We start from the raw sequence: 24,993 nt of genomic DNA, 5'->3' as shown, positions 1-24,993 counted from the left end.
TATAAACAGTTTGATTCTTTGTTTTGTTTGTTTGTTTGTTTTTGCGGGGCAATGAGGGTTAAGTGACTTGCCCAGGATCACACAGCCAGTAAGTTTCAAGTGTCTAAGGCCGGATTTGAACTCAGGAACTCCTGAATCCAGGGCCGGTGCTTTATCCACTGTGCCACCTAGCCGCCCCCAACAGTTTGATTCTTAATGAGCAAATGGCCTGGCCTCTTTAGCTGATGCAAATTGATGAATTACAGATAAAAACTCTGCTCCAAAGTTCAGTAACTAAGTTGGTTGTGCAAATTGCTAGCTACCAAACCCCTGTCAATGAAATGTATCCATATGCTCATTTCAAATGAGGCCAGAAATGAAGGAGTAATAGGGGAAGGGGGAGCAGGAAGGTACCTTGAAGAATCTAAATAAGAAGCCAGAACTATGTTCTAGTGTTGCTTTATTTGCAATGGCATGATAAGATCTTTTGGCATCTTCCTACCTACACTGAGAATCAACAAGCAATTTCATTATTTCTTTATAAACAGGATTCATGAAAAATTACTTCATTAGAAAGAAAAGGCAGCAAACTAAGGATCCTATTTAATTTCCTTGGGGGAAGAAAAGAGATTCAAACTTACCAGGTCCCACAGGCATCATTCCAGGAGGAGGGGGGCCCATCATTGGCATCATGGGAGGCCCTCCCATATGGGGTGCTGGCATCATACCAGGTCGAGGAGGTCCCGCTGAAAGAGAGCATCCATCCTGGGGTTAGGGATGCTAATGTATAGAAAATGTGCACTTCTAAGTCCAAGGAAAAGTGTAACAGAGTCTCATTAACACGCTAATATTTTTCAACAAAAGGCCATTGTCTTCGCCTTTGGCTGCATAGCAGCATGTTATAAAACTCATGGTTATATGGCCAGTTTGCATACAAGGGCCTCACCCAAATCAAATCCCTTCAGATCAACAATCTCCAAAGGAACGGTATTCAAAGAAAGCAAAAGGTGGCTTTTGCAGAATTCAAGGTAAAGAGCTGAAGAGGCACAAAAGTGAATGACATTCCTAAATTCAGATCTGTCTCCTATCACAAAAATTATTTTAAGATGGTCTTTGAAAGACAGTATTTCTTAAACACATAAAAACTATGCATAATTATACCTGAAGCAGGTTTAGACTCCTAAAATGTCACTATTCCACTCAATGTAGCTTAACAAATTCTTATATTGTATGTCTTGACAACCTCATCTGCTCATTTTATAGTTTCTATCAATCAAAGATACTGAACATTGTCAAACAGATGAAATGGCATATGGACACATGCTTATACCAATTTGATATATAATTTTCAGAAATACCATAAAAGTTAGGACCAGACACACATATATATATATATATATATACACACACATATATATACACATACATATATATACATATATACATATATACACACACATATATATATATAAATAAATAAATATATATATAAATATATCTTTCCCCTATTTTCCTCAATATCTTAAGTTAATGCTGTCTCCTTGGGATTACTTTCCATTTATTTTGTGTATAGCTTGTTTGTACACAGCTCTTTGCATGTTGTTTCGTGCTTTAGATAATGAATTCTTTGTATTTTTTGGGGGGGAGGCAGGACAATGAGGGTTAAGTGACTTGCCCAGGGTCACACAGCTAGTAAGTGTCAAGTGTCTGAGGTCATATTAGAACTCAGGTCTTCCTGAATCCAGGGCCGGTGCTCTATCCACTGTACCACCTAGCTGCCCCCTCAGTGAATTATTTGTAAGGGAAGTTTTGTTTTGGGTTGGTTGTTTTTGTTGTGTTTTTGTTTTGTTTTTTGCTTTTCTTTGTATGCCCAGTGCCTAGCACAGTGTATGCACATAATAAGTACTTGGTAAATGCTTGTTGATAGACTGACTTAACCAAGGGTCCTGTGTTTATAGCAATTGTATATGGAAAGCCTATCAGAAACTATTGTGAAACTAGCAATTCCATATATATGTATATATATATATACACACACGCACACACATACATACATATATACATACACGCAATATATACATATATACACACATATATATGTGGTAATCATCAAAACAATCTGGTACTGGCTAAGAAATAGAGTAGCAGATCTATGGAATAGTTTAGGTACACAATACACAGTAGTAAATGACCATTGTAATCTAGCGTTTAATAAATCCAAAGACTCAACTAGCCATTTGACAAAAATTGACAGCAAAAACTAGGCACAAACCAACCTCTCACACCATTTAACAAGAAAGAATCCAAATTGATAAAATTTATACATAAAAGATATCATAAAATGTACCTTTAAATTTTATGAATAAGATAGAAAGTACAAGAAAAAAATAGATGTTTGATTACGGGAAATGTAAAAGCTTTTGTACAAGCAAAACTAATGCAGCCAAAATTAGAAGGAAAACAGGAAATTGGGGAAAATCTTTACAGCAAATGTCTTTGATAAAGACCTCATTTCTCAAATATGTAGGGAACTGAGCCAAATTTATAAAAATAAGAACCATTCCTCAGTTGATAAATGGTTGAAGGATATGAACAGGAAGTTTTCAGAAGAAGAAATCAAAGATATTAATAGTCACATACGGGGCAGCTAGGTGGTGCAGTGGATAGAGCACTGGCCCTGGATTCAGGAGGACCTGAGTTCAAATCCAGCCTCAGACACTTAACACTTACTAGCTGTGTGATCCTGGGCAAGTCACTTAACCCCAACTGCCTCACCAAAACCAAGCAAAAACCAACCAAACAAAAAAAAAAATAGTCACATAAAAATGCCCTAAATCACTACCTACTACAGAAATACAAATTAAAACAATTCTGAGATATTACCTTCTACTATCAGATTGTCTAACATGACACAAAAGGAAAATGACAAATGCTGGAAGCCATGTAGAAAAACCAGAACACTAATTCACCGTTGATGGAGGTGTAAACTAGTTCTAAACTAGTCCAACCATTCTGTTATGTTGTTTCATTGTTGTCATTCTTTTAGATGAAGTTACTCATTTTTTTCTATGATTTGTTGTTTGACCCATTCTTCTTTAGGATGAGATTATTTAATTTCCAATTAATTTTTGGTCTATCTTTCCATGGCACTTTATTACATGTAATTTTTATTGCATCATGATCTGAAAAGGATGCATTTACCATTTCTGCCTTTCTACATTTGACTGTGAGGTTTTTGTACCCTAAAACATGGTCAATTTTTGTGTAGGTGCCATGTACCACAGAGAAAAGAGGTATATTCCTTTCTATCCCCATTCAATTTTCTCCAGAGACTTTTCTAAATGTCTATTCACATCCTTAACTTCTTTATTATTTATTTTGTAGTTAGATTTATCTAGTTCTGAGAGGGAGAGGTTAAGATTCCCCCACTAGCATAGTTTTGCTGTCTATTTCCTCTTGTAACTCACTTAACTTCTTTGGATGTTATACTACTTGGTGCATATATGTTTAATATTGATATGATGTCATTGTCTATGGTACCTTTTGTTTGTTTGTTTTTTTATTTTTTTATTTTTTAGTGAGGCAATTGGGGCTAAGTGACTTGCCCAGGGTCACACAGCTAGTAAGTGTGAAGTATCTGAGGCCGGATTTGAACTCAGGTACTCCTGACTCCAGGGCCGGTGCTCTATCCACTGCGCCATCTAGCTGCCCCTATGGTACCTTTTAGGAAGCTTGTAGTTTCCTTCTTCTTCTTTTTTTTTTTTTTTTAGTGAGGCAATTGGGGTTAAGTGACTTGCCCAGGGTCACACAGTTAGTAATTGTTAAGTGTCTGAGGCCAGATTTGAACTCAGGTCCTCCTGACTCCAGGGCCGGTGCTCTATCCGCTGCGTATAGTTTCCTTCTTTATCTCTTCTATTTTTGCTTTCACTTTGTCTGTGATCAGGATTGCTATCTCTGCTTTTTGTACTTCGGCTGAAACAAAATATATCCTGTTCCAGCCTTTTACCCTTATTCTGTGTGTATCTCTCTGTTTCAAATGTGTTTCTTGTAAACAACATATTGCAGGATTCTGGTTTTTAATCTACTCTATTTGCCTACATTTTATGGGAGAGTTCATCCCATTTACATTCACAGTTATGATTACTATATATTTCCCCTTTTTTATACTTTTCTTTCTCCTTTCACCCTGTTCCTCCTCACCAGCATTTTGTTTCTGACCACTGCCTCCCTCAAACTGCCCTCCCCTTTATCAGACCCCTTCACTTTTCTTTCCCCTTTCCTCTCTTGCTTCTGTACTCCCTTCTATCAGTGCCCCCCTTTTCCTTTTACCTTTCTACTTCCCCATAGGATAAGCTAAATTTCTCTATCCAAGTGAGTTTGTATGTTATTCTCTCTTTGAGCCAAATCTGATGAGAGTAAGGTTGAAACAATGCTCACTCCTCCCTTCTTTTCCTCTATTGTAATACTTTCTTTTTGCACCTCTTCATGTAATCCATTTAGAGGCTTAATTTAATGTTGTTTCTGAGAGAAACTCAGGAGAGCTCAGGCAACTTCCTGGCTTCTCTCAGCCATCTTGGCTCTGCCCCCTAGTCCAACCATTCTAGAGAACAATTTGGAACTATGCCCAAAGAGCTATAAAACTATGCATACCCTTTGACCCAGCTATAAATATAACCAGTAGGTCTGTATCCCAAAGAGATGAAAGAAATGGAAAAGAACCTATTTGTAAAAAGTATTTATGATAGTTTTTTTTTTTGTGGTAGCAAAGAATTAGAAATCAAGGTGGATATCCATGAATTGCATAATGGTTGAACAAGTTGTGGTATGTAATTGTGATGGAATACTATAAGAAATGATAAGCAGGATGATTTTAGAAAAACCTGGGAAAGGGGGCAGCTAGGTGGCACAGTAGATAAAGCACCAGCCCTGGATTCAGGAGTTCCTGAGTTCAAATCCGGCCTCAGACACTTCATACTTACTAGTTGTGTGACCCTGGGCAAGTCACAACCCTCACTGCCCCACAAAAAAAAAAAAAAGGAAAAAGAAAAACCTGGGAACACCTATATGAACTGATGCAAAGTGAAGTGAGCAGATCCGGGAGAATATTGTATACTGTAACAGCAATAACATATGGATGATCAACTGTGAAATATGTAACTACTTGATCAAGAAGATGATCCAAGACAATTCCAAAGGACCCATGGGGTAAGATGCAACCCACCTCCAGAGAGAACTGATGAACTCTGAAGGCAGATTGAAGCACACTTTTTTCTACTTTATTTGTATTGTTTTCTTTTGTAACATGACTAATATGGAAGTATGTTTTACATAACTTCCCATCTATAAATGACATTAAATTGTTTGCCTCCTCAAAAAAGGAGGAAAGGAGGAGGGAAGGGAAGAAAGGAAAGAATTTGGAACTCAAAAGTTTTAAAATTGAGTATTAAAATGTTTTACATGTAATTGGGAAATATTCAACAAAATAAAAATAATTTTAAAAATATTTCCAATTCTGTGTAGATAATAATAGCTGACTTTTATATAGCACATTCATGCTTGTGAAGCATTTCACATACATTATCTCATTTGATTCTCACAACAATTCTATAAGGCAGATATTTTTTCCTTAATAGAATTTAATTTTTTTCCAGTTATAAGACAGTTTTCAACATTCATTTTTATAATATTTTGAGTTCCAAATTTTTCTCCCTCCCTCCCTTGCCTCCCTCTCCCCAAGACAGTAAGCAATCTTATGTAGGTTATATATGAACTATCAAATTAAACTTATTTCCACATTAGTTCTGCTGTGAAAGAAGAATCAGAATGAAAGGGACCTCAAGAAAGAAAACAAAAAGAAAAGGTTAAAATAGTATGGTTCAATCTGCATTCAGATTCCATAGTTCCTTTTCTCGATGTGGAGAGCATTTCCCATCATGAGTCCTTTGGAAGTATCTTGGATCATTGTATTGCTGAGAAAAGCAATATCTATCACAGGATGTTGCTGTTACTATGTACAATGTTCTCCTGATTCTGCTCACTTCACTCAGCATCAGTCCATTTAAGTCTTTCCAGGTTTTTCTGAAATTTGCCTGCTCATCATTTATTGCACAATAGTATTCCATTACATTCATATACCACAACTTGTTCAGCCATTCCCCAATTGATGGGCATCCCCTCAATTTCCAATTCTTTGCCACCACAAAGAGAGCCGCTATAAATATTTTTGTGCATGTGGCTCCTTTTCCCTTTTTTTGTGATCTCTTTGGGATACAGACCTAATAGTGGTATTACTGAGTCAAAGGGTACGGGTAGATCCATAGCCCTTTGGGCATCGTTCCAAATTGCTGTCCAGAATGGTTGGATCAGTTCACAACTCCACCAACAATGCATTAGTGTTCCAATTTTTCCACAGTTTCTGAGCTGATGATGAGTGAGATGAGCAGAACCAGAAGAACACTGTACACAGTATCATCAACATTGAGTGTTGACCTACCGGTTTGGACTATATTCTTCTCACCAATGCAATGGTACAGAAGAGTTCAAGGGAACTCATGATAGAAGAGGATCTCCAAATCCAAGGAAAAAAAAAAAAGAACTGTGGAGTATAGATGCTGATTGAACCATACTATTTCTTTTGTTTTTTTTTTCTATTTTGAGGTTTTGCATCACTGCTCTGATTTTTTCTCTTGTAACAGGATTAATGCAGAAATAGGATTAATGTTATTATGTATATATATATATATGTGTGTATATATATCTATATGGATATGGATATATAGATATATAGATATAACCTATATCAGATTACCTGCTGTCTAGGGGAGGGGGGGAGGGAGGGGAGGGAGGGAGAAAAATCTGAAATTGTAAAGCTTGTATAAACAAAAGTTGAGAACTATCTCTACATGTAACGGAAAAAATAAAATACCTTATACATAAAAAAACCCAAAATTAAAATAAAATAAAATAAAATTTTCCACAGTTTCTTCAGCATTTATAATTTTCCTTTTTTGTCATATTAGCCAATCTGATAGGTGTGAGGTAGTGCCTCAGAGTTGTTTTAATTTACATTTCTCTAATTAATAGTGAGTTAGAACAATTTTTCATATGACAATAGATAGCTTTGATTTCTTCAGTTGAAAACTGCCTGTTCATATACTTTGACCATTTCTCAATTGAGGAATGACTTGCACTCTTATAATTTGATTCAGTTCTCTATATACTTTAGAAATGAGGCTTTTATCAGAAACACTGGCTGTAAAAATTGTTTCCCAGCTTTCTTTTTCCCTTCTAATCTTGGCTGTATTACCTCTGTATAAAACCTTTTCAATTTAATGGAATCAAAATGATCCATTTTGCATTATTCATAATATTCTCTAATTCTTGCTTTTGGTCATAAATTCTTCTCCTCTCTATAGGTCTGTAAGGTAAACTATTCCTTCCTCTCCTAATTTGTCTGTGATATCACCCTTTATGTCTAAAGTCATGTACCCATTTTGACTGTATTTTGGTATATGGTGTAAGATATTGGTCTATGCCTAATTTCTGCCATACTATCTTCCAGTTTTCTCAGCAGTTTTTGTCAAATACTGAGTTCTTATCCCAGATGCTGGGATCTTTGGGTTTATCAAACAGTAGATTACCATAGCCATTACCACTGTGTCTTCTGTGCCTAACCTATTCCACTGATCCACCACTCTATTTCTTATCCAGTACCAAATAGTTTTGATGACTGCCACTTCAGATTTGGGATGGCTAACCCACCTTCATGTGCATTTTAAAAAATTAGTCCCCTTGATATTCTTGACCTTTTGTTCTTCCAGATGAATTTTGTTATTATTTTTTCTAGCTCTATAAAATAACTTTTAGGTAGTTTGATTGGTATGGCACTGAATAAGTAAGTTAATTTAGGTAAAATTGTCATTTTTATTATATTAGCTCAGCCTATCCATAACCAATTTATATTTTTCCAATTATTTAGATCTGATTTTATTTGTGAGAAAAGTGTTTTGTAATTGTGTTCATATAGTTCCTGGGTTTATCTCGTCAGGTATTTGTCCCAAATATTATATTGTCTACAGTTATTTTAAATGGAATTTCTCTTTCTATCTCTTACTGCTGGGCTCTGTTGATCATATATAGAAATGCTGAAGATTTATGTGGATTTATTTAATATCCTGCAATTTTGCTAAAGTTGTTAATTGTTTCTAGTAGTTTTTTAGTTGATTCTCTAGGATCCTCTAAGTATGCCATCATATCATCTGCTTTTGTTTCCTCCTTGCCTATTCTAATTCCTTCGATTTCTTTTTCTTCTCTTACTGCTAAAGCTAACATTTCTAGTACAATACTGAATAACACTGGTGATAATGGACATTCCTCTTTCACCCTGGATCTTACTGAGAATGCCTCTAACTTATCCCCATTACATATGTTTACTGGTGGTTTTAGGTAGATACTGCTTATGATTTTATTTGTTTTTTGTTTTGTTTTGTGGGGCAATGAGGGTTAAGTGACTTGCCCAGGGTCACACAGCTAGTAAGTGTCAAATGTCTGAGGCCAGATTTGAATCCAGGTACTCCTGAATCCAGGGCTGGTGCTTTATCTACTGCGCCACCCAGCTGCCCCCCTTACTGCTTATCATTTTAAGGAAAGCTCCATTTATTCCTATGCTCTTATGAGGCAGATATTAAAAGATTATTATCCCAACTTACAAGATAGCTGGTCTCAGAACTAGGAAGTCCTGGTGGTTCAATTGCTACTTCTGCCACACACTGTGACCCAAGGCTAATCACCTAAACTAGCAGTTTTCTAAGATGATAAATTACAAAGATGATTTATATTGATAGAGGGACTTTGCTTCCACAGAAGTTCCTTATACCAATGAAATAAAAGGTCCAGTGCCTAACCCTATTCTATCAATTATTTAGTCATTTGCCAAGTGATGGGGACCCCCTCTGATTATTGTTCTTTGCTACAACAAAAAGTTATTGGAAATATTTTTGTACTGATGGGTCCTTTTCCTCTGTTTGCAGAAACTTCAAGGAAGTTAAGGTCTGTATATCAAAATATTCATAGCAACATTTTTTGTGGTAGCAAAGAACTGGAAATAAAATGGGTGCCTACTCACTGGTGAAACTGAAAAAATGGTAGTTTGCTGCACAGTAAAATGATGAATGAGGGATTCAGAGAAAAATACAAAGATTTGTATGAACTAGGGCAAAATGACAAGCAGATCTAAAGAACAATATATATAATACCCAAAATAACATAAATGAGCACAAAACTAAGCTCAGAGAAACTGAAAGACCATTGATGGTCCTTTCACATAAAAGGAAAGTAGTGGAATTATAAGAGTATAATGCTGTAAACATTGTTAGCCTTGTTCAGAACTGAGTAATTTCATATATTTTTCTTTGTTACAAAGGAGAGTTCAATTTGAAGGAGGTGTAATTTCAGAAATGACTACTGTAGCAACAGAAAACTTTAATAAAATTTATTTTAAGGAAAGAACAGACTATCTGGAATTATCTTCATTTCATTTTCTGACAATGCTACTAGACTCTGGGTCAAGAATACTGTGAATAAAGTACATCTGGATCTCAGCAAGGCATTTAACAAAGTCTACCCTGATATCCTATTAGACAAGATAGAGAGATGGGGGCTGAATAAAAATACAGTAGTTTGAATTAGGTACTAGTTGAATGGCCAGATCTAAAGAGTAGTGATTATAGGAACAAAGACAACTTTGAGGAATATCTCTAGAGTGATGCCAAATAGAACTGCGTGATACATTGATACAACTGTATCAATATTTGTATCAAGGCCTAGTTGAAACAAAGATGAGAGCTAATTAATATACTGGATTTCAAAACACCCTGACAGATTAGAATTATTGCCTCAATCTAACCAGATGAAACTCAATAGGTATAAATGTAAAATTTTACAAATTGAGTTCAAAACTATCATATACAAAACATACAAATATGAAATAGGGGAGCCATGGCTAAATAATAGATCCTACAAAATATATTTGGGGGCTTTTTTAGTATACTACAACCTCAAAATAAATCAACAGGAGTAAGTGGCAGTTTATAACATAAACAACAAAAATTGAATTTAATTTTAGGTTTCATTAATAGAAGCTCTGTGTCCAGAATGAGGAAGTCAAATGTCTTACTGTCCTGGGCCCTAGTCAGACTACTTGAGAGGGTAAGAGGCATAGGCAAGCAGGGAAGGTGTCCAGATGTAAAAATATTAGAGACCATGTCCTATGGAGGTCTGCTGAAGGTCTAGAAATTTTTAACCTGAAGAAGAGAAAATTCAGCCAAACCACACAGTTTATCTTCAAGTATTTGAAAGGCTATCAGTTGGGGAATGGCTAAACAATTTGTGGTATGTGATTTTGTTTTTTGGGGGTTTTTTATGGGGCAATGAAGGTTAAAGTGACTTGCCCAGGGTCACACAGCTAGTAAGTGTCAAGTGTCTGAGATCACATTTGAACTCAGGTCCTCCTTAATCCAGGACTAGTGCTTTATCCATTGCACCACCTAGCTGCCCCATGGTATGTAATTTTGATGGAGTTCTACTATGCTATAGAAATGACTTGAGTACCGCCCTGGTTTCAGGAGGACCTGAGTTCAAATCTGGAATCAAATACTTGATACTTACTAACTGTGTGACTCTGGGCAAGTCACTTAACCCCAATTACCTCAAAACAAAAAAAAAGAAATGACTTAAGGAAGAGGGGTTCAGAAAAAAAAAAGCATGGCAAGACCTATATGAACTGATGCAAAGGGAAGTGAGAATTGGGAGATCATTGTACACAGCAACAGCAATGTTGGAATGATGATCAAATGTGAAAGATTTGGCTACTCTGATCAGTATAGTGATCCAACACAATTCCAAAGGATTCATGATGACAAAATGCTATCCACCTCTGGAGAGAGAACTCAGAATTTAAACCAAAGTATAATTTTACTTTTTTTTGGCAATATGGCTAATATGCAAAATTTTTCATGATTTTACATGTATCCTTGATATTTTTCTTGTCTTCTCAGTGGGTGGGTGAGGTGGGAGGGAAGGAGAGAATTGGAACTCAAAATTTAAAAAGAAAAGAAAGTTAAAAATAAATAAATAAACTATGTGTTGTATATTTTATTTAAGGCTATCATGTGGAAGAGGAATTAAACTTGTTCTGATTTGCCCTAGAAAGCAGAAGAGGAGCAAAGGATGGAAGCTTCCGAGGCAGATCTGTTGACAAGATCAAGAAAAGGAAAAGCTTCCAAACAATTTGTTGTAGAAAAGGAAAAAAAAAAAAGCCTGTTTTAGGAGGTAATCCTAATGATTAGTGATTAATAGTGGATTAATGATCAGTGGAGTAATCCACTGATTACTCATCACTGGTAATTTTCAAGCACAGAACAAGTTTCCTGTTAAGGTCTGATTCTTAAGCTATATGAAGAACTGATTCAAATTTATAAGTCTAAAAGCCAGTCTCCAACTGATAAATGGTTAAAGGTTATGAACAGGAAGTTTTCAAAGAAAGAAATCCAACTTATCAACAACTACATGAAAAAATGTTTCAAATCCCTAATAATTAGAAAAATGTAACTGTGAGGTCCTGCTTCCATGAATCAGATTGGCAAAGTGGATTGAGCACTGGACCTCTAGTTAAGAAGACATGAGTTCAAATCCAGCTCAGATGTTTACTAGCTATAACATGTTGGACAAGTGCCTCAGTTTCTTCATCTATAAAATGGGGATAATAGCACCTATCTCCTAGGGTTGTTGTGAGGATAAAATGTTTATGAAACACTATTTATTTAAATCCTGCCTGTTTTTATAACAAAAAAAATTACAAATGTTGGAGTGACTGTGGAAAGAAAGTACATTAAGGAGGGAAGGAAGAAAACAAGTATTTATTAAAGGGCTTTAAAAAGATTATCTCATTTAATTCTCACAATGCTGAGAGGTACATGCTACTATTGTCCCCAATTTACAGCAAAGAGAACTGAAGCAGACAGAGAACTGAAGCCTCAGATACTTGACACTTACTAGCTGTATGACCCTGGGCAAGTCACTTAACCCTCATTGCCCTGCCCCCTCCCCCCCAAAAAAAGAGTCACAGAAATCATACCTGATTAAAGCCATTCTCTATTATTATACATCCATTCATCAAACATTTACTGAACATGAATTTTAAGTTAAAGGTCATATTGAATAAAATCTATGAGAATAATGTCCCAAATTCCAAACCAAAAAGAAGCAAAAGCAAAAATTTTAAACTTACGGAGACTAGGAGGAGGTGGGATCATAGCCCCTCCTGGTGGAGGAGCAGAGAATGGAGTGGGAGGAATTTTTCCTTGCTGAAATGCAGCCGCTTTAGAGGAAAAAAAAATAGAAACACATATAAGAATTTTAGATGATCATAATTTTTCTACCCTGTTTTAAAAAATGAATACTTAAAAATATTTCAGTAACCATCATATACGTCAGTCTACAATAATTTATTAAGTGTTTACATAGTTCTCAACACTGGGGATACAAAGAGAGGCAACAAATAGTCCTGTTCTCAAGGAGCATCCATTCTAACACTTGAATATCTAGTCACTTACAAGATCTATGCTGAGTGTATAAAGCTAATCTGAAAGAGGAAGTCAATGGTGGCTGGAGTAGGTGGAGTGTGTGCCAAGCCTTGAAGGAAGCCAGGGAAGAGGTGAGGAAGGAAAGATGTGGGAAAATCAGAGGGAGATGGTATGTTGTTTTTGAGAAGCTTGTAAGTTGGTCCTTACAGTTAAGCTGTGTTAAGGGCTAAAATTCTAGCTAGTCTGTCTAAAATATCTAATGAGTGGTTGCCAATAAATTATAAGCTTTAGCAAGAGTTAGACTTTTAAGCATTTACTAAGGAGAATAAGAATTTGGTAAAGAGAGAAGAAAAGGCCTAGATTCCTATCTATTAAAGGGAGAGCGCATTTCTAGCTCCCTTCTCCGCCGGAGTCCTCAGGAAAGCGTGAGACAGAGCGCCAGTCTCTTCCTTCTTCCTCCTACTAGCCAATGTCACTTCCTGACGCCAAAGAAAAGACTCCTGGTCTTGCCCTCAAAGACCTTTGCTTCATGGGCGGAACTCTTCTACAGTAAGTCTCCAGCAGGTGGCGTCATTCCAATCGTTACAGCTGAATGGCATAGGGTGGGGAGGAGAGCAGGATATTAAGTCGGAAAAGTTGGGAGGAGCCAGGCTATAAAGCTTTAAATGCCACCTAGATAAGTTTACATTTGATTCTGAAGGTAAAAGGGAGCTACTGGAAATTTCTGAGCAGAGGGATGACATGGCTAGACCTATTCTTTAAGAAAACCACCTTAGCAGTTGAGTGGAGGATGACCTGGAGTGGGGAGAAACTTAAGGCAGGGAGACTAGTTAGAAGGCTAATGGAATAGTCTTGGTGAGGGGTGATAAACTTGGTGAAGGCATGAACTAGGGTTGTGGCTGAATGTGAGGAGAGAAGGGGACATATATAAGATGTATAGATGTTGTGAAGGTAGAAAGAACAAAGTTTGTGTGATAAACTTAGCTCTTTCCAGCAATACAATGATCCAAGATAATTCCAAGCCTCATGATGGAAAATGCTCTCCACATCCAGAAAAAGAACTATGGAGTATGAATACAGATTGAAGTATGCTATTAACTTTTGTTGTCATTTCTTTGTTTCTTTTTTCTTATGGTTTTCCCTTTTGTTCTGATTCTTCATTCACAATATGATTAATACAGAAATATGTTTAATATGATTGTACTGTATAACCTATATCAGATTCCTTGCTGTCTTGGGGAGGGGGGAAAGAAAAAATTTGAACTCACAATCTTACCAAAATGAACGTTGATGTACAAAAATATTTATAGCTGCTCTTTTTGTGGTGTCAAGGAATTGGAAATTGAGGGGTTGCCCATCAATTGGGGAATGGCTGAACAAGTTGTGGTATGTGAATATAATGGAATACTATTATGCTGTAAGAAACGATGAGCAGGAAGATTTCAGAGAAACCTGGAAGGACTTGTATGAACTGATGATGAGTGAGATGAGCAGAACCAGAAGAACATTATACACAGTATCAACAACATTGTGTCGATCAACTGTGATAGACTTGATTATTCTCAGCAACTCAATGGAACAAGAAAGTTCCAAAGGACTCATGATGGAAAATGCTCTCCAAATCCAGAAAAAAAAAAATGAACTGTGGAATCTATATGCAGATCAAACTATACCATTTCTATTGTTTTTTGTTGTCATTTTTCTTTTTTCAAGTTTTTCCTTTTTGCTCTGATTCTTCTCTCATAACATGACTAATGCAGAAATATGTTTAATGTAATTGTACATATATAACCTATATCAGATTACTTGATGTCTTGGGGAGGGGGGGAAGGGAGGGAGAAAAATTTGAAACTAGAAATCTTATAAAAACAAATGTTAGGGGCAGCTAGATGGCGCAGTGGATAAAACACTGGCCCTGGATTCAGGAGTACCTGAGTTCAAATCCAGTCTCAGACACTTAACACTTACTAGCTGTGTGACCCTGGGCAAGTCACTTAACCCCAATTGCCTCACCCCCCCCCAAAAAAAGGAAAAAACAAATGTTGAAAACTATTTCTAAATGTAACTGGAAAATAATAAAATATTTATATGGGAAAACTATCTTTACATGTAATTTGGAAAAAATAAAATAAAATACTATTGAAAAAAGAAAGTTTGGCAATAGATTGGAAGTATAAGGTGAGTGATGACAACAAGGTCATAGACTAGGGCGACTAGAAGATGATAGTGCCCTTAACAGTAGTAAGGAAATTTGGAAGGATCTGGGAGGTGGAATGAGTTCTTGTTCTGAATATGCTGACCTTGAGATGCTTGTAGCACATCCACTTTGAGATGTCCAAAATGTAGATGCATGACTAGCTCAACAAAGACTTGAGGGTTGAATATATCAATCTGAGAATCATCAACAAAGAGACGTTAATTGCATCCATCCATGGGAGCTAATAAGAATATCAAGCAAGAAAGAATAGAGTGAAAAGAGAAGGGAGCCTAGGACAGAGCTATGAGGGACACCCATGGTTAGTGAGAAAGAACATTGTCACAAAAACCTAGAGAAGAGAGTGTATCCAGAAGGAGGTGATCAACTGCGTCAAATGCTGTAGAGAAGTCAAGGAGGATGAGGATTAAGAAGATGCCATTAGATTTGGCAATTAAAAAATCACTGGTAACTTTAGAGAGAGACGTTTCAGTTGAAGGAAGAGGTTGGAAGCCAGGCTGTAGAGAGTTAAGAAGTGAGTAAGTGTGTGTGTATGTGTGTGTGTTTTGGTGGGGAGGGGGAGATGTAGAGGTGCCTATTGTACATTGATTTCTCAAGGAGTTTAGCCACAAAAGGGAGGAGAAATTTAGGATGATCAATAGTTGGATCGAGTAAGAATTTTTTAAGGGTGGAGAAGACATTGGCATGTTTGTAGTCAATGCAGGAAAGAAGCAAGCAGATAGGGAGAGACTGAACATTAGTGACAGAGTGTGATTGAAATGATGCTGAAGAAGCAAGAATGAAATGAGATAAAGAGTGGTGTTGAGGGGTTTGCCTTGCCTAGGGAAAGGACTACCTCTTCATCTGAGACTACAGTGAAGTAGGAAATAGTGAGGAAGGTATCTGGGTGATGTGAGAAGAGGCTGGGGGCAGCTAGGTGGCATGGTGGATAAAGCACTAGCCCTGGATTCAGGAGGACCTGAGTTCAAATCTGGCCTCAGACACTTGACACTTACTAGCTGTGTGACCCTGGGCAAGTCACTTAACCCCCATTGCCCTGAAAAAAAAAAAAGAAAAGAGAAAAAGAAAAGAGAAGAAGCTGAGAAGGTAGGAGAACTCTCCAGTTCAAACTCAGAAGGATAATCATTTAACACATCCCAGACTTTCTAGGGCATAGTTCAACTTTACCAGCAAAACTACTTTGGGCTTATCTATCTAGTTTCTTTGCTTTTTACTCATTTGGCACTTCTGTGGTTGAATTATATTATATATTGTGAGAAAATAATGGGATTTGGCAGATACTCAAAGGCTCACCTGGATATTAATCTAAACTGATTGAATTAAGTGAGAGTGATTGACTCTGCTGATTAGCCTACTTCAAGTTAATTAGATTGTAACCACACCTGGCCAGCCCTTAAGAAGGTATTGTTCTCAGAAGCTAAGGACTTTGAACTCAACTCGAGACCACCTTCAAGTCCAGTAAACCAATAGATTTGGATAATGCCTACCAATCATCTTGAAGCAGTGTGTAAGGACCGCCTCTGCTTCAGACCTATAAAACGCTTCCACACTCAGTTTGAAGAGAGTTTGTGATTGAAGCAGGCTTGTGGTGGAGGACTTGAGGAAGAACCAGACCTGGCTGGAACTGTAGGCTAGATAGGCCTTTTCTTACCTCCACATGTTCTTTTTTTTCTAATACCTGGTATGCTTTAATAAATGCTTAATGCCCAAAGACTGGTGCTAAAGCTTCTAATTTAAGGTGACCACACATTAGATGTTTTAGACAACATATTTAGATTTTCACCATCACAATATTCAATACTCAAATGGATCTGCAATATCATCAAGTTAGCTATTCCCTCCAATGAGGAAGATGGCAAACCATCCAAATCTGGTCCTGCTCTTCTACTCATGTCCATGGTCTCCTCTAAGTTCACCACAGGGGGTCCACCCAATGTGCTGGAGTGTATCACTTCTCCAGGATACCAGACCCATAAATATCCATTAACTATAACCCATTCTCTCTAAACATATCTATGACTGTGATGTTAGGAGTCCAAGTATACTGGCTCTATTGTTTTTGATGGCAAAAACAGTCTGTTATAAAATCATTGTACATCTTGAAATAACTTTGCTAGGCTAGAGGCATATTCAAGCAAAGGGTTTTGTTTGATACTGGAAAGAAGTGATCTTTAAAACACACACTCAGGTTACAGTCGGTTTAGACTTTATGGTATTTTCAACAAATAGTATTACATGAAGCAAATGCATCAGCCCTTCTATGCTTTCTTTAACCTTACTACATAAAAGCTCCCTACAGCAAACCAATATCTACCGCGTGACACAAATGGCTGCAGGGCAGTCATTTCTAATTAAATTTTAGCCCAAAGTAGATGAAATATGAACAGGATAAAAGAAGAACAAAGATAAATCAAAAAAATTTATATTTGTTTTTTAATACAGTCAGCTATGGTCTTGCTCAGATGCACATTCATTTAACTCAGTCTCTGAATCCAAACTCCAAATCCTAATTCTACTCTGTTAATGCTGAAGATAATCTGGCCAGTGCAATGGAAAGTGATTGTGGTCATTCCATTTCAGCTAAAAAGAGCATTTATCAAGGCAGTACCAATGTGCCAAGCATAAGTCACAAGGGTAAAAAAATGACAGGTTCTGTCCTCAAAAAACTTACAATCCAATGCAGTGAGAGGGTTTTTAGGGTTTTAAGTATGACATACCCACAAATAAGTAGGAGACATGGAAGGGTTAAATGAGGACAAAGGAGTTTCCAAGTGCTCTAAGAAAATCAGGGAGAAATAACTTTTAGCTGGAGAGATCTGAGAAGACTCCATTTAACAGTGGGAGGAGTAAATCCAAATGAAATTTCTCAATTATTCTATTTGGATGAAATTATAAATTTCTTTCTTCTTTTGTGTTTCAGCTATGAAAGATCTCAGTGTGTTTTATCACCAATAATTAACTATCCAATTTTTTTACACAACCTTAGGAATCAGAAAGACACCCTTTTCATTCATGTAATAAGTATTGTCAATTCTACCTCTACAACTCTCCCATATATCTCCTTCTCCCCAATATGGTTACCCTATTTTCTGGCCCTCTCACCTTAACTATTGTAATAGCCTTCTAATTGGTCTCCTTGTATCAAGTATCACCCTTTTCCAATTCATCTTTTACAGAGCTACCAAACTGATATTCTTAAAGCAAAGCTCTAGACACGTCACTCTCCTGTTTTAAAAAACTCCCTACTACCACTAGGATCATTGCTTGGCACTTAAAGTCCTTACCAAGTGGCTTCAACCTACCTTTGTGAGCTTATTACACATTACTCTCCTCACTTATCCTTCAGCCCAGCCAAAATAACCTTCTTTCTCTTTCTATCTCCATTCTCTGCATAGGCTTCCCCCTAACATTCTCCCCCCATACCTGGAATGTTCTCCCTCCTCACCATTATTCCTTTGAATCCCCAGCTTCCTTCAAAGCTCAAACTCAACTTTGGACATGAGGCCCTTTGGCACCCCTTAGCCCTCCACTGCTAGCTCCACTCTATTGTCCACAAAAATTACCTTGTATTTACTTTGTGTGTATTTCATATTATTTATATGTGTACATGTTATTTCCCTCAATAGAAAACAAACTCCTTGGAGGCAAATAGTGTTTTTTTCACCCCCAGAGCTTAGAGTCTGGAACATAACAGGTGCTTAATAAATGCTTACTAATTCAGTCATGATGTAACTACCCCCAATAACGAAGATGCAGCCAGGTGCAGCTGGCAGAAGGAAGGCACCAGCTGACCAGAGGGAACGAGGGATGGGTCCTTACTCGTTTTATCGATCAGGCTCTGAGCTTGCTCTTCCATCCATTTTTGATAGTAATCTTTCACATTCTCTTTGTGTTTCCTACCGCTGCAATGTGTCTTTCGTACAGATGGCTGAAAAATAAAAGATATGCCAGGTTGAAATTTGCCATGCCCAGATTCTAACAAAAGCAAAACCAAAAATCATATAAAGTCCGACCATTGCAAGACACCTATGCTGGGAGTACCTCTCCAAGGGATCACTTACATAGCTCATGTAAACGTGGCCAGCGGCCCAGCCAAAAGCTCCTGTGCCTAATACACTCTCTAAGGGGCCAAGTCTGTTGAAATTCCAATGAATCAATTACACAGGTCACATAGCCTATCAGAATGCACTGTGCCAAATATTCTCACCGTCCTTTTGCATTTATGGAAACAAACTCAAACCAAATAGTACAAGCACTGTTCCCTGCCTTCCTAGTTCCCACAAAGTTAGCACAACAAACAACAGATAAAGCTGGCACAAAATCTCAAAATACAAAAAAAATTCTAATTTTTTGAGGGAAAAGGCCAACTTTTCAGTAATGCTAAACCATTAAAACCACTGTTCACATAAACACAACAGTTATACTAGATGCCACAAGGTAAAAGAAACAATTACCCTAAGTAACTTAGGAAATCCCCAAAGTCAGAAGATAATAATGTTACAGTACTGAACTGCTTTAAGGTGTCTAAGCCCACCTGAGGGAGCTGCTCCTCCCAACACCTTGGCAATTGTTTAGTATCCCAAATGGATCATTTAAAAATAACAATATTACAAAAGTCCCCAAACTCTTTTCTGGAGAGCTACTTTTTATTTCCCTGAAGGCTTGGGATCACTGGAAGGTGAGTAGATATGTGTAACAATAAAGGTTTGATAAGAGAAAATGTACCTCTATTGAGTTCTACTCTCTGGGAATGCAGATCATGAAAACATGCAAGGAAGAATACCGATAGCCACAGCCAGCCTGAAGATCTACCAGGTTAGGTTTAAGATCTATTGGTAGGTCTTAATCTTCTTAGTGGAGATCCCTATACAACAATATTATAAGAATATTTACAGCTAGAATCTCTACAGGAGCACGATATTTCACATTGCCATCAATAATGAAAAATAAGACAATATATCTAACCAGAAGCATTTCCAAAACCATATAATTAGAATACAGGAAATGAAGAATAACAATACAGAAATGGTTAGGTGGGTTCCGGTGTCTTACTGAAAAGGTGTTCACTTTACATCACATCTCAGTTGGGAGAAAGACAGAAGATAAAGATTTTTTTGATTTGATTAGATAGTTTTATAATAAATGTTTGTTAGGGTACCTGGATTCATCGTTTCTAAAACAGATAACTTGCAAGACAAATGCTAAGGCTCCAAATTTGCAGAATCAAACAAAAACATGGCTGATAGTTTAAAGCAACCGCTATACCATTCATAAAACAACTTCTTAGTTTCTCCCAATTTTTACCTTGTCACAAAAACCATACTTGCTAACTCCAACTTTTGGTCTCACACAAGAAAATTCTGCCTATTGAAAGGCTATAGATAGACTACTTTAGCTGCCCAAACATTGAGCAGATACTTAACAGGAAATAAAATCACTAAATGAAAATCCAGAACGATTTTCTCCAAAACAACAATCACAATTTACATCTGTGTAACACTTTACATTTTAGAAAGCACTTTCCTCACAATAACTGTGAGATAGGCAGAGCAAGTGAATTTAATGGATGAGGAAACTGAGGCTCAAAACGGGGAAAATGCCTTGGCCGCAGCCTCACAGCTACTAATTGGCATGAACCGGGACATAGGAATCTAGGCCTTCTGTCTCCAAGTTCAGTGCAACTTCTTGAGCAACACTGCAACTCAAAGGCCTAAACAGTGCAGGGACACTAAGTATACAACATGGTGGGGAGGACAGCACACTTTGTGCAAAAAGAATTTACTTTTCATCATCCCATGGTGTACAAACTACAGCACACGAGCAACACTACTTACAGAGTCATGGGTGAGGTACGTATCGCAGTAGTCACAGTAAAATCTGTGGGGGAGAAGGAGAGAGATGGCCACCACCATGTTAACAATAATAAGTTGCTTTAACTCAGCTAAAGGGGTCAGAGCTGGTACAATCACCTGAACAGTAACGCCAGGCAGCTCAGCAATTCAAACTGAAAGCAAAACCTTTGAAACAAACTTGTTTTCTTTTTCCTTTTTCTAGTTCAATTCAAAAAAACACTGATTAAGCACCTACTATGAGTAAACTGTTACAGATACAAAGATGAAACAACAAGACGGTACCTGCCTATGAGTTTATAGTATAATGGGGGGAGAGATGTCATGTTCACTAATAAAGACTACACAAGGTAGATTTTGATGGGGACAAAGGAGAGATCTAGACAAAGAACCCCAGAAAAAAATGTAGGGGCCAAGAACACAGCCAGCTGAGGGAGATCATGGCGGACATGGCATCTGACCTGAGCCCTGAAGAGGACCGTAATTCCCTACCTGAGAAGCAGCACTCTTCTTCTTGCCCACTGTGAAGTAAATGGGAAGAGGAAAAAGGACAAGGAGGAGGGAGATGAGGAAAAGAGGGAGAAAGATATGGAAGATGAAGAGGGGAAAGGAAGGAAGGAGGGGAAAGGAGCAGAGAGGGATGAACGAAGAGGGGCAAGAAGGGAAGGAAACCTCATTTCCTTTTTTGACAACGTTATTAAACTGGAAGATCTGGAAATATTGTAGATAGTTTGGCAAAGCATTTGACAAAACCTCTTGTAGTGTTCTTGTGAAAAGTTGGAGATGTGGGTTAGGCCATTATGCTCCAAAATAGAAGTTATGGCTTGACCACCAAGGAGAATGTGATCAACCAGAGGGTGGGAAAATAGGTTGGCTCCCACACTCCCAGCTATAACCAACATGGGCATCTGTCCAATACAACCACACCTACCTGTCACCCATAATGGTTTAATACTCCCCCACTTTCCTGACTTCCATAGCTGTGTAAGCTCCCGACTTTCTCCATTTTGAGTCCAGCATGAGCCCTTCAGGGTAGTTATAACCTAACTCAGACCAAGGCACCCACAATGGCTGCACTTGGAGAAGTCTCACCTCTCCCAGCAAGGTCTGCCATCCCTCCCCCTCCCCCAACTTGAAAAATAATTTTACTGATAGGAGTGTACAATCAAAAACTTTGGAGACCACTTGGCTACACAATAGTACAACAGATTCAGAACAACTGAATGGCTATATCCAAAGAACAGTCATTAATGAATGATTCAATATCAACCTGGAAAGAGGTTTTATTTATTCATAAATTCAACAAGCATTTATTAAGTGCCTAATATATGCGAAGGTATGGGACAAAAAGACATAAACAACATAGCCCTTGCCCTTGAGGAGCTTACAGTCTATTGCAGAAAAACAACATGTATATAAAAAATTGAATACAAAACATATACAAAGTAATTTCCTGGGCAAGTATTAGCAAAGTATTGGGACAGTCTTCTTGTAGGAATCTGAACTGAGTTTTCAGTCAAATGAGGGATTCTGAGAGGCAGAGGTGAGGGGTGGGGTAGTGACAGTCTGTTTAAAGGCACAGATGTGAGAAAGGAAATGCCACAGCAAACAGGTCAGTTTGGCTTGATCTAAGGTATGTAAAAGAAATAATGTACAATAAACCTGGAAAGATGGGTAGAATCCAAACAGAGGCGACTTTATTTTGTCTTAGAACAAGAGTTCTCAACCTTTTTTGTGTCGTGGATGCCTTTGGCATTCTGATCAAACACAAAGACCTGTTCTCAGAATGATGTTTGTTGCCTAAATTCACAATTGAAACAAATGCTAAATTTCAGTCAGAGGCTAGTGAAAATAAAGGTGTAATTTTTTTCCAGTGCATGTTCACAGACTCTCTGAAATCTAGTCACACACTCATTTGGGTATGTGAACCTTAGGTTAAGAATCCCTGTCCTAGAAGCAAGAAGGAGCCACTGGAGCTCTTTAAGCGAGGGAGTAACATGTTTAGATCTGTCTGTGCTTGGGAAATATCAATTTAACAACCATGTCGAGGATGGATTGGAGAGGAAAGAGACTAGAGGATGGGAAATCAATTAGAAAGACCAGTCTACATGAGGTGCTTTGATCTGAACGGGAGTAGTGGCTTTGTAAGTAGAGAAAAGGGGACCAATACATGATATATTGTAGAGACAGAATAAACAATACTTAGCAACTGACTGGATATGAAGGGGAAAGTGCATGGAACAGTTAAGGATGGTACCAGGATTGCAAACCTGGGTAATATGAAGGATGATATCCTAAGCAGAAAGAGATTAGGGAGAAATGTGAGATGGGGGGGGGGTGATTCCGTTTTTAAACAATGATCCAAAACAATTTCAAAGAACTCTTGATAGAAAAAGTTCTCCACATCCAGAAAAAAGAAGTGTGGATTCTGAATGCAGATTGAACCATACTGTTTCTACTTTTTGGCTGTTTTTTTTTTCTTTTTTGAGGTTTTCCCCTTGTGTTCTGATTCTTCTTTCACAATATGACTAATGCAGACATATGTTTAATGTGATTGTACATATATAATCTATATCAAATTGTTTTCTGTCTTGGGGAGGGAAGGGAGGGTGGGAGAAAAATTTGGAACTAAAAATCCTATGAAAACAAATGTTGAAAACTATCTTTACATGTAACTGGAAAATAATAAAATACTTTTATGATTAAAAAAAGAATCATCTGCATGAGAGCTAAAAGACTGCCAAAAGAAGAATGTAGAAGGAAAAGGGAACCAGAGAGAGTCCTCAGATATACCTACACATAGCAGGTAGGATGAAGATGATGATCCATCAAAGGAACAGTTAAAAAGGGATAAGAACTAGGAGAGAGATGTGGTCAACAATGTCAAATGCTTGAGTTTTCATGTACAAAATGACTACTATGGTAATGTTTTACATAATTACACATGTATAATCTATACCTGATTGCTCACTGCCTCGGGGAGGAGGGTAGAGAAGGGAAGAAGGAATAGAATTTAGAACTCAGAACTTTAAATTAAAATGTTTATTATCAAAAAAATGTCAAATGCTAAAGAAAGGTCAACAAAGATAAGGATTAATAAAAGGCCATTGGAATTGGAAATTAATAGGTCATTGGTAACCTTGGAAATAGGAATTTTCACTGGGGTTGAAAAGTGAGCTAGGTGGCACAGTGGATAAAGCACCGGCCCTGGATTCAGGAGGACCTGAGTTCAAATCCGGCCTCAGACAATTGACACTTACTAGCTGTGTGACCCTGGGCAAGTCATTTAACCCTCACTGTCCTGCAAAAATAAAAAATAAATTTAAAAAAGAGCTTAAAAAAAAGAAAGAAAAGTGAAGATGAGGTGAGAAAATAGAGGCAATGAGTATAAGGCAACTTTTTTTTTTGGAATTTGGTTATGAAAAAGAAAAGAGGTACAGGGCTTTAATTTGAGGGAATGGTAGAATTCAGTGAGGGTTTTTAAGGATGGGAAAATATCTGGCCATCTTTGAGGGCAACAGGACAGGAGTCAGTGAATAAAGAAATTATAGAGAGAGAGGGCAGAATGATCAAAGTGGAAACTTCTGAAGGAGAAGTGAGGGGTTGAACCAGAAATGAAGGGGTTGTTGTATTCAAGGAGGACTTCCTCCAATACTGGAGCAAGGAAGAAGAAAGTGGGAGATGTTTTAGTGATTTGAAGCATAATGTTGGAAAGAGGGAGCTAGCAATAGATGGCCTCAATTTTTTGACTTAAGTATTTGGTGAAATCCTCTGCTGAAAGAAGGGAGGGATGCTGTAGATAGATGGCTTAAGAAGAGAAAGTTTGGAACAGAAGCTGAAGGAGAGCAGGATTGAGAGTTAAACAAGGAAAAGGAAAAGTATTGGCATGAAGTTTGAGGGGTCAGTTGAGACTAAAGATTTGTAACAGACTCAGTCAAAATAGCCAAGTAACTTCCTCTGCTGAAGTTCAGGAACTCAAGCATAGAAGCAAAGAAAATAGATGGTGGGGGGTAATCCAGGGTTGCCATTTGGAAAAGAATGAGTAGCAGTAAGAAAAGGATAGAACACAGTATAAAGTTGAATTGGTTAACTTAAAAGTTAAGATTTTGAAGGAAGTTAAGGAAGATGGTGTAGGGGTGCAGAGAGAGAGTGACAGGTAATTGCAGAGATAAATTTAAGAAAAGTGAAACAGGGAGAGACAGAATGAGGTCATGGTGAGATAAATACCAGCATTATGTACAGTTGGTGGTGGAACACTTGTGAGTGATGATGACATCAATAACTTTCCCCATATACTTCATTCAGATGATGCAAACTAAGGTCTCTAGAGGAGTATGCAAGTATCCTTGGCCCAGTGTTGTTTAATACT

The 24,993-nt window shown here is 37.5% G+C and overlaps 1 protein-coding gene across 1 annotated transcript in view; it reads right to left on the bottom strand.

The window, feature by feature from the left end:
* SNRPC (small nuclear ribonucleoprotein polypeptide C) overlaps window positions 1–24,993 on the bottom strand; it is a 32,325-nt gene that overhangs the window by 5,717 nt on the left and 1,615 nt on the right. The window contains exons 2-5 of the mRNA XM_043999348.1: window positions 20,610–20,652; window positions 18,595–18,703; window positions 12,266–12,355; window positions 621–725 (exon numbers count right to left, since the gene is read on the bottom strand). Coding sequence (XP_043855283.1) covers window positions 621–725; window positions 12,266–12,355; window positions 18,595–18,703; window positions 20,610–20,652 — 347 coding nt within the window. The remainder of the gene's footprint in view (window positions 1–620; window positions 726–12,265; window positions 12,356–18,594; window positions 18,704–20,609; window positions 20,653–24,993) is intronic.

The sequence above is a fragment of the Dromiciops gliroides genome, chromosome 4, assembly GCF_019393635.1.
Source record: "Dromiciops gliroides isolate mDroGli1 chromosome 4, mDroGli1.pri, whole genome shotgun sequence".
Lineage (NCBI taxonomy): Eukaryota > Metazoa > Chordata > Mammalia > Microbiotheria > Microbiotheriidae > Dromiciops > Dromiciops gliroides.
The sequence above is the reverse complement of the archived record's forward strand: the minus strand, read 5'-3'. Positions and strand labels throughout refer to the sequence as shown.